This window comes from Chlamydotis macqueenii, chromosome 9 (genome assembly GCF_036417535.1).
Source record: "Chlamydotis macqueenii isolate bChlMac1 chromosome 9, bChlMac1.mat, whole genome shotgun sequence".
Lineage (NCBI taxonomy): Eukaryota > Metazoa > Chordata > Aves > Otidiformes > Otididae > Chlamydotis > Chlamydotis macqueenii.
The window spans coordinates 19,888,321-19,903,025 of NC_141564.1; the positions used below are offsets into that span (position 1 = coordinate 19,888,321).

The 14,705-nt window shown below is 37.9% G+C and overlaps 1 protein-coding gene across 5 annotated transcripts in view; it reads right to left on the reverse strand.

The window, feature by feature from the left end:
* The window catches only part of PIK3CA (phosphatidylinositol-4,5-bisphosphate 3-kinase catalytic subunit alpha), a 43,152-nt gene that overhangs the window by 24,747 nt on the left and 3,700 nt on the right, over positions 1-14,705 (reverse strand). For 2 of the 5 annotated variants that reach the window (XR_015259379.1, XM_086754685.1), the window contains exons 1-2: positions 6,828-7,097; positions 452-865 (exon numbers count right to left, since the gene is read on the reverse strand). Coding sequence is in view for 4 of the 5 variants with exons in the window: in XM_086754685.1 (XP_086610811.1) it covers positions 452-803 (352 nt within the window). In the remaining variant the exon portion in view is untranslated. Of the gene's footprint in view, positions 1-451; positions 866-3,835; positions 3,855-6,827; positions 7,098-8,292; positions 8,414-14,705 lie in introns of those variants that run through there. The other 3 variants (XM_086754687.1, XM_086754688.1, XM_086754686.1) reach the window with 3 other exon arrangements.

Sequence of the window (14,705 nt, forward strand, 5' to 3'; positions counted from 1 at the left end):
TATTAAAATATGTTATTGCAATTGTGGTTTAAGATTTATAACTAAAATGCAGAATTTACAATTCTGTAAGCTTCAAGACAAATTAAGATTGATTTCTCAAACAACAGAACAGGTACAATAAGGCTTTGCTCTGTAATCATGAAATCCTGCCACAGCAACAAGTAAAAGATGTCCTCTAACCTAAACAGAACTACAAATACATACACAGCAATACTTCACATCTGAATGTAACAGAACAGAAAAAAAAAAAAAAAAAAGAACCAAAATTCATAGTTTACAAATATCCACTTTACTACGATCAGCATCTTTGGACGTTTGACGCAACAACTGACAATTACGAAATGCAAACTTTGACAGGTACAGGTGAAACAACCCGTTTCAGTTGTTCTGTATTTTGAAGAGGAGAAACCAGTTAAACAGATTAGCTATGTTTAAATATAGATAATCTCACCTATTTCTCTGTTAAGGATTTTTTCTTCTCTGTTACCTACTGGTTCAATGACTTTTAGAAAAGGTTGAAATAATCGCAGGTCACAAAGTCTCCGTGTTTCATCAAAAAATTCTTCTCTTTCTGCTTCTTGTGTAACACTTACAAAAATGTAAGAAGATTCATCTTGAAGGAGTTGATAGAGAGGGTATTTTCTCGCTTCTTTGAAGAGTTCATGTTTAATAGTTAGTAAGGTAGCCTCACGGAGGCATTCTAGAGTCACTATCATTCCATTCGGGAGAAGACACTCCACCAGGATCCTCGGTGGCATCAAGTGGATGCCCCATAGTTCCCCAGATGATGGTCGTGGAGGCATTTTTAAGTCTTTAGGTAACTCTGTACTGGAAGTTTTTCAAGCCGTGATTCGTACGAGGAAACCTAAGTAAAAATCAGAAATTTAAAATATTAAAATTTTAAATATGAACATCACAAGGAATTTCAGATAAAATTGTTCAAAACCCACTTATAGTTGTGGATTAATATTCATGGCTATATTTTACATTGATAAAAAAGACTTGATAAAACTGATATCTAAGGAACTTGTATTTAACGTAAATATCTACTCAAAACAGTTAAGAGCAGAAACATATTAGTTTAGAAAAAAATGCCAATATGCATATGGTCTTAAAAAATAGAGGATTAGTTTTTTTTTACCTGAGGTTTATAATTTATTATTAGAAAACTTAAGTAGCATAGGGGATAAAAATATCAAATATTCAAGTTACTATTACAGTAGTTTTTAAGCAAGCCTCAAACTCAGTTCCTCACATTTTTAATTTGGAAACAGAAACATTTATTGGCATTTGGCTGATACACAAACTATAAGCTCTGCTCAGTTTAGCCAAACCAACGCTCCAATTTTTTTTTCTAAACTACTTCTCATCCCAAACCTCTTAAGTTTGCAAACACCACTGACATAATAGTTAGATGTTTTAGTAAATACTTATAAGCTTGATTTTAAGAATCCACGTACACAAAAAAAAACTTGGTCTTCGCTTTTTTAGATCAGTATAAGCTACCGAAAACAGCAACAAATCCTTTTTTTTTTTCAATGAGACAGAAGAACTGAGCTTCATTAACACTTGGGCTTGTTTTATTTCGCATCAATTCCCTGTTCTAGTTCCCTTTGGTGGCCACATGAATGTCTTTCCCAAGCCAAAGGACATCAGGGGAATGTGTCTGACCTTCTAGCAGCGCTGCCTTATGGTGGCTCAAAGCAGGTAGAAGAAAAATTGTATCCGGACAGAGCAGAGATGTCTCATAGCCAGTGACCAAGAACAGATGCCAAACAAAGAGTAGAACTAGGCAGGCACACAGTGGTGTCTCATCAATAAACTCTCCTAATTGCTACCTATTTTTAATTTCCTTAGTCAGAAGTAATATTTATGTATTTGAGAAATAAATCCATCAAGAACTATTGAGTTTTTTCCAGAAGTTTTCACATACAAACTGTTGGCATCCTGTGATAAGAGTAGAGGATACTCTACTCTACGTTACAAATTATTTGATTTTCTTTCTTCTGAAGCCTGCTACTTTCACCTGATATCCTAGACTTCTTGTAATGGAACAGAGTTCCTTATCTTTGCATTCATTCTTAATTTTATAGAGCTCCATCAAGTCCTGCCCACTACTCCTTTTCCATAGTAGTCCCAGATTATTTAGTCCTTCTCTGCCCAAAAGTCATTCTATATTTTTGTTAATCCTTGTCACCTTCCCTCTATCTCTTTCACCTTTACCATAGCCTTTTTGCGAGGCAGAGGGGGAGCAACCATACCTGCACGCCACATTCAAGGTCCAAACTGAGAACACATTTACACAGCGACGTAATATTTTCTGTTGGTTTCCTAATAAGTTCCTTTTCTGACCATCACTGAGCAGAAAGACGTTTTCACTGAACCACCTCCCATAGACCTAAGCTCTCATCGCAGAACAGTAAGTTACCACACAGGTCCTCACACGTTACACAAATCTGGCATAGTGTGTTACTTCCACTTCGCCCACAATTTCATCAACTTCAGCATGTTCATTATGAGAGGGTAATATCAACAGACTTCTAAAGAGCAGTCCATTTTCCATCACGCCTCCTCCATCAGCCAAGTGTTCTGAAAGCACAGGGCTAGGACAACTACCAGGGTACTACTCTAAAGCCATTCTCAGTCATCTTTTAAGTCAACAACCCTCTTAGGACTGCCTCTCTTAGTTTCTTAATAACAGAAAGAAGGGAAGAACCCAAACCAACAGCTTCACATCTCTTCTGTTTCATCAGCTTTCTGAAAGCTCCAGCTAGGGAAAAGCAATGAATACTATGCTTCCCCTTTGCTCAGCAATTTTTAAAATTTATATGTATTTTATGTATATATAATTATGTACAATTATATTTTTAAATTATGCATATGTAAAAAGTAAAGTCATTATACTAATTTCTACACTTCTATGCCTGCCTTGTTATTTTCTGAAACGTTTTCTTCCAAGTACCTCCAGTACCTGCTTTTGCCACACTTCAGTTCTTAAAAAGAAGTATTAGAATGAAAATTGAGTTTTCCCAAATCCACTGCTTCCTAAGCAACTCTGAGTAGCAATGTTATCCCTCCTTTGCAGTTGTAGTTTGGGCTTTTAAAAATATCAACAAAAGTACTGAAGTGCCACTGCAGATTTAGAAAAATGCTTTTCCACTAACACCTCATGCATATTTAGAAGGGCTTTGCAATTGACTTCTTTTTTAGCAAGAGCTTAAAGAAGGTATTTTATTTCCCTCATCATTGTCACAGTTTCAGTGAGCAGATGCTGAAATGGAAAGTTCTAAGCACACTCACAATGGATTTAGAGAACCAGACTTGGAAAGCTGACCCACTACAAAACATTACAAGTGAACCCAAATAACACCATTTAGAGTAACTTTGAGAATTCTGAATTACCAATAACTATCCTCAGTTTACAGATAAACATACAGAAGGTTAAATAGCGTCTTTTCGATCAGGCAATGGATGAACAGGACTCCCTCTCCACACTGTGAATCACATGCTTATTTACACTTCTTAATTACAAGCACAGGCAGAAACCCACCACTGTTAAGCAGCTTGAAAAAACCAAAACACAAACATGCAGGCATGAGAACTTTTCTGTCCACACAAACAATGATAATACAGATGGCGCACAATCAAATTATATATTCACAACACAGACTTGAGTTTATACCAACAGCCTTTTAAGTTCAGTTCCACAGTCCTGTTGAGGCTCCTCTGAGCTGACAGCAGTAAGAGCCCATCTTCTCCCTACCTAAGGCGTTCATCATGCTGGCTCGGGTGCGTTACAGGGTCAGACGGATTAAAGTGGTAGAGAACTACTCACTTCTCATTTCTTTGTCAGCTTCTGCTACGTTAGCTGCCATATTGAGATCCCCACGGAGTCAGACAAACGCCAGGGTCTACCCAGTGAGCAAGCACAAGTGCGGCAGTGCCGAGCTAGTCCAGCTTCGGGAACGCTGGCTCGTTCTGCTGCAAGTTTTTCCTCCCCACCAATAATTGCTGATAGAGAAACAGAGGCAGGGCTGGGCGACACACGTATATATTAAATCCTTTTAGACAATGATCTTTTCAAAATAAGGGTCAACCTTGGCTTTTTAAAAGATTTCAAGTGTTAAATGACAGCTCAACACCATTTATGTAGAGATTTTCAAATGGTCCAAAAGGGACACCCCGAAATTGACACTCTTTTCGGAGCAGGTGCACCAAACCAGCAGCTTTTGTTTTAAACTGGGATACAGACACGCGCTGGAACTGCGCACGGAGTCATTCTGTGTGCACATTCATTTTACTTGCACATGTAAGCATGCCTCCGGGGTTTGGATTTGGAAATCAAAAATGTAAACAGAAACAGTTTTGAAGTATACTTGGCAGCTTGTGTTTCTGTGTACACTTCCAAATCTGGAAGGCTGCCTGGAATAAATAGAATCAATTATGTTCTTCGACAGTGAGAGGACTATAATTTTAAGAGTATTCTAGAGAGCTGTTATTTAAATCCAACTAAGGGTACTCGCAAACACTTCAAAAGAACACTGCATCACACCTGCAATCCCCGACCTTCCAAAACCATCTTAAACACAGATGGTCAGAAAGGCCAAACTTTAAAGACGCCCACTGATCAAACTGCATTCATTTGAACTATTTACAGTCTTCCTGGTCCATTCAATATATTCTCCACCACTAACCCTGACAAGCACCCGATCTAGAAGTGATCAAATTTTGAGACTCCATTGAAAAACAACAGATATACATGGAGGATGAATGAGGAAAGTTCAACAACATACCTCCCAAAACAGCGATGCCTACTTGCTTCCACATCCAGTTATATGAATGTGAATTAAATATAATGTACTTTCTTACAGGAGAGAAGACCCCTATAGTCAAACAACTACATCATTTAGAATAACAGATGCCAAGTTTAGACAATTTGGTTTTGGTAAGCTGGCAGTTTTATCACCTCACAGCACCGAATTGTGCAGAACCATACAGCCGCATGATTAACTCAATTTCATTCTATTGAATACCTTATTACAAGTTACAGCCTACAATTATTTTTCTAATGCCTTCTTGATTACATACAAATACGTTAACTCTGAAAGGGTTTACATGAGACCATCATCATGTTTGCTGCCACTTCTTCTGAAAATAATTTCTTCCCCTTGAGGAACAGGGCTCAGCGAGGGAGAAATTTAGTAAGAATTGTGCTGCAGGAGAGTTAACATCGGTTCCTAACCTTAGTACTCAAATAAGTACTTTTTGCGTTCATAATTTAAGGAAACTAACCTTGAGACAAATTAACTTGAGTCAAGTCTCATATCTATATTTTTCCTGAAGACATCTGAAGCTACTGCAGCTGTTTTCACCATATTTTTACACTCAAAAGCCCTGTACATCTATAGCTCAACAGGACATCCTGGCAGTATTTTTCCCACTGTGTTTTTTGTACATTAACATTTTGCCAGAAGAGTCTCAAACAGGAGTGTCACTGATCCAAGTTTTATGTGTCTTGCTAAAAGGAAGGACCGTTACCCTTCAGTACGGATGGAAGCTACGCTACGAAAACAAGCAAACAACAAATGACCTTTCATGAGCTCTTCTACCAGAAAGCGTGGAGAACTCTTCCTTGCTAGGAGAACAGTTTTACAGATTATCTGCTCACAGATAAGATTAAGTGAATGGATTAATCAATTTTCATTGTCTAGAGATTACTCACAAACATTCTATCAACTGCACATAGATATCAACGTTTGGCAATTAAGATATATTAAAAAATACCTATGTAAAACCCACAGTTAACCGATAAGGCTTTTTTCCCTGTAAGTTATCTGTGGGTATGTTCTCCAAAGAGGAGCTCCGTTTAACTTTAACACGTGTCTATAAAGCAGGTGAAGACCCACTGTGCAAGTCTGTGGGCCAGTCTAGGAGGAAAACAAACAAACAAAAAACCCAGTATCGTTCACTTTAGTAGACTTATTGTTAAGGTCGTCATCAGCACAAGCCCCTACAGTTACTCTACAAGAAGGAAATCCTTCCATCTACGATGAACCAAGTAGCAATAAATCTAGCAAGTGCAGAAGGAAGCAAGAAGCAGAGTTGTACTGTGCTGTAATATGGGATTAAATGTATAAAGTCTGGGATGATTATGCAAAGAGGTACACACTCCAGTAACTGCGAACAGAGTAATTTTGCATTGCTATAAACATCTGCTGGTGTTTTCAAAATCAATTCAAAAGGACAGACTAAACACTCAATACAACTTTATCAGTCCATACTTGAAAACAAATTAGTCATTCAGTAAACTACCACACTTTAATTGATGTCCATTAGTTTTTCCAGTCACAAGACAAATCCCATCACATTGCTTTCACAGATAGATGTAGCAATGTTTTATAATAATTTGCAGTATCTTCGGTATCAAAGAGCTGCTCACTAGGATTTATGACTCGATTTTATTTCTTTTTGAGGTACAAGTTTCCTCTAGCTTCTTAGCCTTAAGAAAGTCTTCTACTCACTAAACAATCCAACTATGTTTATAGATTCTAATTTATTGCACACTCAAGTGTAAGTTATATGATTTTCCTGATTTTCTATCAAACTGATCGAACTATCAACCACAGGTTCCTAAATAAGCTTTTTTTTAACTTCTGTGGAACCCTTGAAACAAAGTTGGGGGGCAGGAAAAAAAAAACCCTGGGACAAGAGTAATACTTTTCAGAATGCAAAACCTACATTCCACTTTGTCCCAGACATTTCAAACTTTCTAAAGACTGAAATGTTTTATCCTCATCTTCAGACACACCAGGCTTCGCAAAACTCACCATGACAAAACCTGGGCAGCATTGCCTGTCTAATTTCGCTGCTGTCCAAACCTGCTGTGTGGTGGCAGTAAGGCTGCCCCAGCCTTGATACTTTCAGTGCTGTCCTTTTGATCTTCCTGCTTGCCAAGCTGGCATTTTTCCAAAATCCAGGAGGACCAGTACAAAGATGTCTGAAATTGCCCTCTATAAAAACATTATTACAGACAGATTTAAACAGCAGCAATATTGCTTTCTTTAGAAGAGAAAGCAGGAGTTGCTGTATTGCAGTTACGTCTTTGCACTTCTTACGCATTGCTTTCATCCTTATTATTTCACAGAAAAGGCGCAGATACGCAGAATTGCTTATCTGATCACAAACAGCAGCGCAAGGCAAACAAACAGAAGGACTGAATACTGTTGAAGACATATTTTCCTAACTTGCCTTCCTAACTTGTGCCAGAAGGAAATGAAATGCATTTCCACATACTACTAGCTTTATTTACAGTTACCCACCTCCCCTCTGCAAAAACAAACAGTGCTGAGCACCTTTGCCTTGCTCTAGACAGAGCTATGGTAGCATCTGTAGAGTTCTAGTACAGCAGAAATACAAGATCATTCTTTCCTGTGAATGTAAAATCTCACTGGAAACTAACGAAAAGTTTCAGTTTAGTTAGATAAGAGAAAGTGAGTTGACCGTGTTTTAAAGTTGCTTTCTTTAAAGTTATCGTACATGCAGGGTTTTTTTATTTTCAGAATAAAAATATTCCCTGATTCTGGTTGTAATGACTTTCAGATACCATGGATAAAAATTAATGGTGAGGTCGTCCTGGGAGGGTGGGTGGGGGGGAAGTCAACCTCGCTAGAAAGTATTGCCCAAGAGGTTTTTAGTTGTTTTTATTTCAATATATATATGTGTGTGTGTGTGTGTGTGTATCTATGGTATGTGTTACAGAAAAAATATAGGATCAAACGACAAAAACAAGCTGAACAGTTTAAGAAGATTTACTATCACTGGAGTCGACTTTTCCTCCAAGAACACCAAAAGACCTTTGCAAATTCTTATTTTCAAATTCCCTCGCTCGCCCTCCCCCATCCATGCAGGCATATCGTTTATAACATCTCTCACTATCTGGGAGCCACGAAAACAGAATCACAAGAAAGAAACATTTGCAAGTTGCTGGTGACCTCTACAACTCCCACTGTGATTGCGCTTTTTCCCTAGGGATCCCATGACATACCAAGAGCAGAATGTCTGTCCTAGAACATTTTATTCCAGTTAAAGGCAGATTTTTTTTCCTTTTTGTTAAACAAAGGAAAGCCTGGAATTAAATCTTCCTTTTTAGTCCTAAATAATACAGTAATTCCATTCCTAGCTTCACTTCAAAGGAAAGGATTTTGTTATTTATAGAAGACTAGTAGTCATAGAGCACAACAAAGAATTAGAGAAGCAATGCATCTTCTCTTTACACTTCACATATCTGCTCACTCATTATTTCAGTGATTAGCTTGGCTTGCTATGTAGCAGGATGAGAACTGCCGTCCCAGCTGGCTGTGGTCTGGTTGGAGCTGTTCCTCCTCAGCTAGCTGTGCACTCTGAAGCTCAGCGAGCAGCACTCAAACTCTTTCAAGCTCTTTAAATTAAAATAAAGATTTTGATTTAAAGTTCAGCAACAAAATCAGAACAACGTGCCATTTTGCACCAATAGAAATAAGGTTTTCCTCTGATTACATATTTTTCTTTACTACTGCATTTTATATGAGTGACAGACTTTTTTTATGTGATCAGAAAGAACATGAAGTAAAAGCACACCGCAAACCATATTCTGCTCCTTGCTATAAATACTAAGGGCTTCAATGTCAGGTTTTTCATGCAGAAACGTTCTGCTTTTAGAAATTAGTGCAAGACCACGTAAACAAAAGATTACTCTAGAATGTCTTTCATGAAACTAGATTAGATAGGTAACAAACACTGAATATACATATACACACAAATATAAAACTCCACCTTAAATAAAGCCATGTTTCTGCCCATCCTCCCACCTTCCTGGGATATTTGGAACCCAGACAGTAAACAGGAAGTTTAAACACAGGAAGCGCTGGCACACAGACAAGGACAAAGAGCCGACGCGGAGTGAATTCAGGTGTTCTGCACTCTGGTCCAGGCTGGATCTTCACCTAAAAGGAACAGCTGTGTAGCAGAGCTGTAACTGGTACTGGGCCTGTCCTGGTGCTGATCTCCCCCAGACATGTCACCTTGGCTTTTAGAAGCGAGTGCTGCAGCAAGATGAACCTCCAATTGTACTTAAAAAGAGGAAATATTTCCTCTCCCACTGTCCATACCTAGAAGGGCAGGGCAAGAACTGCAATAGTTTGGAGATTTTTAACATTACACATAGAACAGTGAACTGGAAGACACACATTTCTGTTCCATAATCCAAACATATATTAGCTTTCCATTTATTCTATCTTGACTGACTTCTGCAGCCAAACAACATTTATAGAAGTATGGGTTTAGTCTGCATGTACTTACTGAATGCTGTTAGCAAAAATCATTGCTTTATTTACTGGCAAACAGAGGATGGGATAGAGCATTTATAAGGAACCACACGCCTCAGCAAAAGCCATGGAAGTAGGTTTTTTCCCCTTTGTTTAAGCTCCTGAACTGAAATAACACATTTTCCATCGAGGTATTTCTTAACTCCCTTTTTAAAACCACCTGTTGAGAATGAAGTTTATGGCAGAGTTAACACAAAGGCACAGCCACCTCAATGGAAATTTTCAATTCTGCAGATACTCATGCCCTATAAACAGCTGAAGTTTATACAGTTCACAGCAAGTTGTCCTATACAATGATACATGGAACAAGCTAGTACGCAAACAGATCCAGTTCGTTGCAAACTCTGCCCTGTAGAAGTGATTGCCTACTTCTACACAAGCTATAATCACAACAGGAAAATATTATGGCTTTTCAAAAGTCAGTTAGAAATAATGAAGCACTACTCCCTAGCAGACTTGTTTGTGATACAGAGTCAATGGGGATTAACTAAATATTTATTTAGCAGTAGATGATAACCCTGCTGAAAGGTAAGCGCCATTGGTTTTCCACAGAAGATTATCAACAGACCTTTATTTACTACGCAGCAGACAGACTGTCCTGCTTACCCCACACAAGAAGTATGTGAGTGGCACAGTGGGACACTATTCAGCTGCCAAGCACTTAGCACCACGACACGCTCCCACCAGGCTTCACCTCCCCAAAGGTCACAGATCATTTGGGTGTACTGCACCCAAGCGCATCAGAAAACTGGGCCTTCTGTGTGAAACAACACCGCTGACTGAATTACTGATTTTGGAAGCGTATTTGACTGCTTTACAGAAGTTACAAAGAAACCAAAGTTTCTTTGAAACCATAAGGAATGTAGGTTTATTCTTGTTCTAGCTGTTGACTTTGGCTGAATAGGACTTTTCTCTGCATTTACAGGTTGAATGCCAAAGTAACAATCATGACTCCTGAGACACTAATGTATTTGCATTTGTGTCCAAGAAGTGCAAACAAACATGATTCACTGCGACTATGTGTGCCATTAGGTCCCGCGTGCTTCAGCCTGAAGTACAGAAACAGATATGGTAAACTGTGACAAATGGTTCTTCATCATGTTTAATCAAATGTTTATCGTTTCCATACGTATCCGTTAGAAGCATCTGCTTTGTAAACCCTATGTTGTGCAAACACGAAAGCATGATTTCAAATGTGGGGCTACTGAGACATTAAGCTTCTTGTCTTCTTCCTGTACTTCAAAGCTGCTAGCCAAATTGTTTCTCTAACAAGGTCAGGGTATTAACAATTTGTGTTTACTACATCTGAAAGAAATGGCTAATATTTGCCTAAATAGATGATGTTTGCAAATAACACGAACTTTCTGAAGAAGAAAGTGACATAAGCTGATAGGTATTTAAACAGTGAATACCAGCAACGACTCCACAACAGTCCAAAGATTTCTCAACTTCCCAGCTTGGAAAAGTCACAAAGTTAAACACTTTGAGACAAAGGCACATGCTACCCACTGCTACAATCACAGCTCTGTAAGAAGGGATACATCAAAAAAGAAATAACTAATTTTTTTAAAAGTCAAAAAGATACTGGCTGTAGTCAGTCAGTATCTGCTATTAAGAGAACTTTACACATCTGCACAAGCAAGGAAGTATTTATAATACATGGTTCTCTGGAAACATTTTGTTAATGTTTTTGTAGGTGTGTATATTCAAAAAGACTGAAAGTAGTTTTCAGCCTGGTGAAGTTTAACCCTGGGATAGAAGAGAAGACCAGAAAAGCTTAAGTGTTTCGGATTTAATTTCAATCCATAAAAACCACAAATTAGGGAAGGGTGACTATACTGCAAATCACCTTTTTTTTGTTGTTGTTGTTTAAATAAATAATCTGCTCACATACCAGCAGAGATTAGAAGCTATAATAGTGGTTACACTTCTCCTATCACCTTGCAGTTGCCTGTGATACTATCTTATCTGCCGATGCACAATGAAAGGCTTGGAAGAGAGGTGATGAAAGAAGAGTTGAAGAGCTGGATTGCAAAGTAATTTGACAACACATTTAAGGAGAGTTTCCACAGTCAGAAATAGGTTTTGCTATCCTTTTCTTCATGTATCAACTCTGCTGTTTTGTTGCTTGTTGGCTTCTGTTTTCATCCTTTATCTCTTACTGGTAGTTATGCCATTTTTCCCTACATGTCAAAACATTCCAAGCTGGAGGCATCGGAGATCAAGGGAGGGCTGCTGAGCACTGATAACCACATGAGTGCTTTATCCTCCATTTCATAGCAAGTTGATGAGGAAGACAAGCTACTAGAATTTCACTAACCATAACCTTGGTAAGTAGTTAAACATGAAAATAACAGTTAAACTTTACCTTCTCAATTAAAATGTTAAAATGAACTTTAAGTGCTTTCTTTTAGCTAGGAACCACTTAAAAAAAAAAACCACATAACTGGTTACATTTATCATCTACAACGACAGCATTTCCATTTCACATATTACTATTTTACACCAAAATAAAATTATTTGTAACAAACTTGCTAGACTAAAAGTGGCACTCACAGGCACTCTGTGTGGACACATTCTCAATTATACACCGCAATCATGACTATTCAAGATGTCTGGATGTTGGTTAAAAATTAGCTCTTCCACTTAGACACTAGAGGTTTTCTTGGGACAAGTGCTCTTCTACAGTACTTAATGTCAAAATTGAAGGAGATTTCAGAGGTGGCAGCACAGAATTGTAAGAAGATAAAATACAATATATTAATCACCTTCCTCCCGCCAGTGCAGACTGCCTCGATAAACTGGTAAGTGGAAATGGTTGTTCAACATCCACATAAATTTATCAGGAGGCAGCAGAAGAACAATTTCCAGTTTTATTAGTATCACTTCCACTTTTATAAACCAGCCACAACATTTGCTGATTATTCTGTTAAGAACTGGAAATATAAATACAAAAAAAAAAAAGAAGAGTAAATGCTATGTTTTATAACCTAATCAGTTTAACAACCACAACAAGCATATTTTAGAGTATTCTTCGGAGTGGAAGTTTTTGCTTCCCTTCTCGCAAAGGGAGCTCGCTCTACCTAGAAACTTCTCCTTATGTTAGCACTATTAACTCTAATCTTTTAAACTATGCCTGTAGTCAAGAGTCCACTTAGTGTTTTCCAGCCTTAATGAAAAGTAACTTAACGGCACAAGCACTGACACTGGATAATAACATACCTTATCACACAAAGCATATTTGTTGAGTTTGAGAAAGAAACCATTCATCTCCACTCTGCTTGCTTGGTAAACCAGTCTTTACTCTTGGTTCATTTTTACTTTTTTTTGTGCTTGCATTTTCAAGCATCCAGTGTTTAGTTTGCCTTTATCTTCGCAGAGATGGGTCTCCTCACTTTTCTAGTAAGACACATGTCAAAGTCCCAAGGTACAGAAAATTTTGTTCTACTAGATTCAGACCACAGGACAGGCAGGTATTTGTACTTACGGTTGATTAGTCTCAGAAGAAATGCTGATTCTGGAGTATTTTCTTTTCAGTAACATTCAAGGTTTCTTGCATTTTGAGAATGTTCAAGAACTTGTTTCTTTGTTGACTACTAATAGCTAAAAGAAGGATTAATGTTGCAACAAGGAGTAATTTTTTACTTGCAGATTTAGTGCCCTCTGCAAGAACTTATCAGCCGTTTAGCTGTGGATCAAGACACTTTTCCAAAACAACAAATGCAATCTCAGCAGAAAATCCTTGCTTCTGGAAGGACCATGACGCAAGTTCACAGCAAGAGTTAAAAATCAGGAACAAACTTGGACCACATTGGGCAAGAGTCATTCATCACCATTAACTGCCACATTAAGTACTGGCAAAAGACAGACTAATTAGTATGGAAATAACAAAACCAGTTAAGTCTCAGTCACAGATACGTTTTTTGACATGTTGTACAATCTAGGAGGTAACCTTCCAGTTTTATTTCTTTGGGGTTGGGCTTTGAGAAAAAACTCCCAAGGGATATTTCTCTAAATTTATTTGCCTTAGAAAAGGGTCATAATGTACAGCCAATAATCTGACTCAGCTGTCCCAAGATTTCAGAGAACTTTACAGTAAGTCTTAGTCAATTCAGTAAGTCTCCTGTATTCAACAAATAAGTTTTGTGGTTCACAGTCATCAAAAGCTACATTTGCAAGCATTTATTTAATCACAAGCTGTAAGGAAAACTGCCAAAGTTTTCCTACATAAAATCCATGAAGATAAGTTCATTTAAAGAAATGCGTCAATGGGGAGACAAAACCAAAACCCAGTCTCTTTGAGGTACATCTAACCTTCTCCTGGTAAAAAGCAACGGAGCATGAAACAAGAGATTGCTGAACCTTTAGTTCTATGTTTGACTCAACTGTTCTTAAGCTAGACTGCAGCAGCAGTCACTTACTTCTATTGCTGCAAGTTAGCAGCGTGCCAGAGAGGCAAAAGCTTCGATAGTACTCCGTCATCATTCTCTGGCCTTCGATTTCACAGAGGTAAGCTGGTTTCTTGTAATTTCGTTTTTTACATTTCTAGAGTTCAGGTATTCAAGCATAGTTTTTCAAAATCAGACTGTAAATATTCCCAGCAAGTGTACTGGGTCAGTTATGCCTGCTGAGTGCTTTTATTCCCCGCTTTACTGGCTTTAAGAAAAGAATGGTCTTAAGAGAGAACAAGTGATGATGTCCACTGCCCCTCACATTTCTTGTTTGAAATACACAGGCTTCTTAGACTGCCTTTCACAAAATCTGCATCTAGAATTAACTATTAAAATACTTTTCTAGAATTCAAGTGTAAATGCATGCTATATAAACCAGCATACTGGCTGCAAAACTATTAAGTACTGCTTAGACAGAGAAGACAGATCCAGAATTACATGAACTGTACTCAGTCTGCTGCATTTCCATTTCACCACAAGGTAACTTACAGGATTTAGAAAAATACTCTTAAAAAAAAAAAAACCCAAAAAACACAGCAACAACAACAACAACTCCACAAAAATAAAAACAGCAGTTTCATTCCCTCTGCCCCCCAGTTGGGCTTGTTTTTGTTTGTTTGTTTGTTTTCTTAAAGTTAACACTATAGCAGCGTCACAGGCAAAAAAATCAACAGTTAATACTTCAGAGCATTGTTTCTGGTTCATTTAACACTCCGTCAACCATTCAGAAATAGATTTATAGAATAACCTCCAGAGGTTCCTTCCAGCTGAATTTATCTGGACCAACCCTGTCCTCAAAAGAATTCACTTAAGTTTGGTGGCCAAATAACATCAGGAGAGACAAATCTATTTTCTCTCTCCACTGCTCATGTTTGAATTAAGATACTACAAA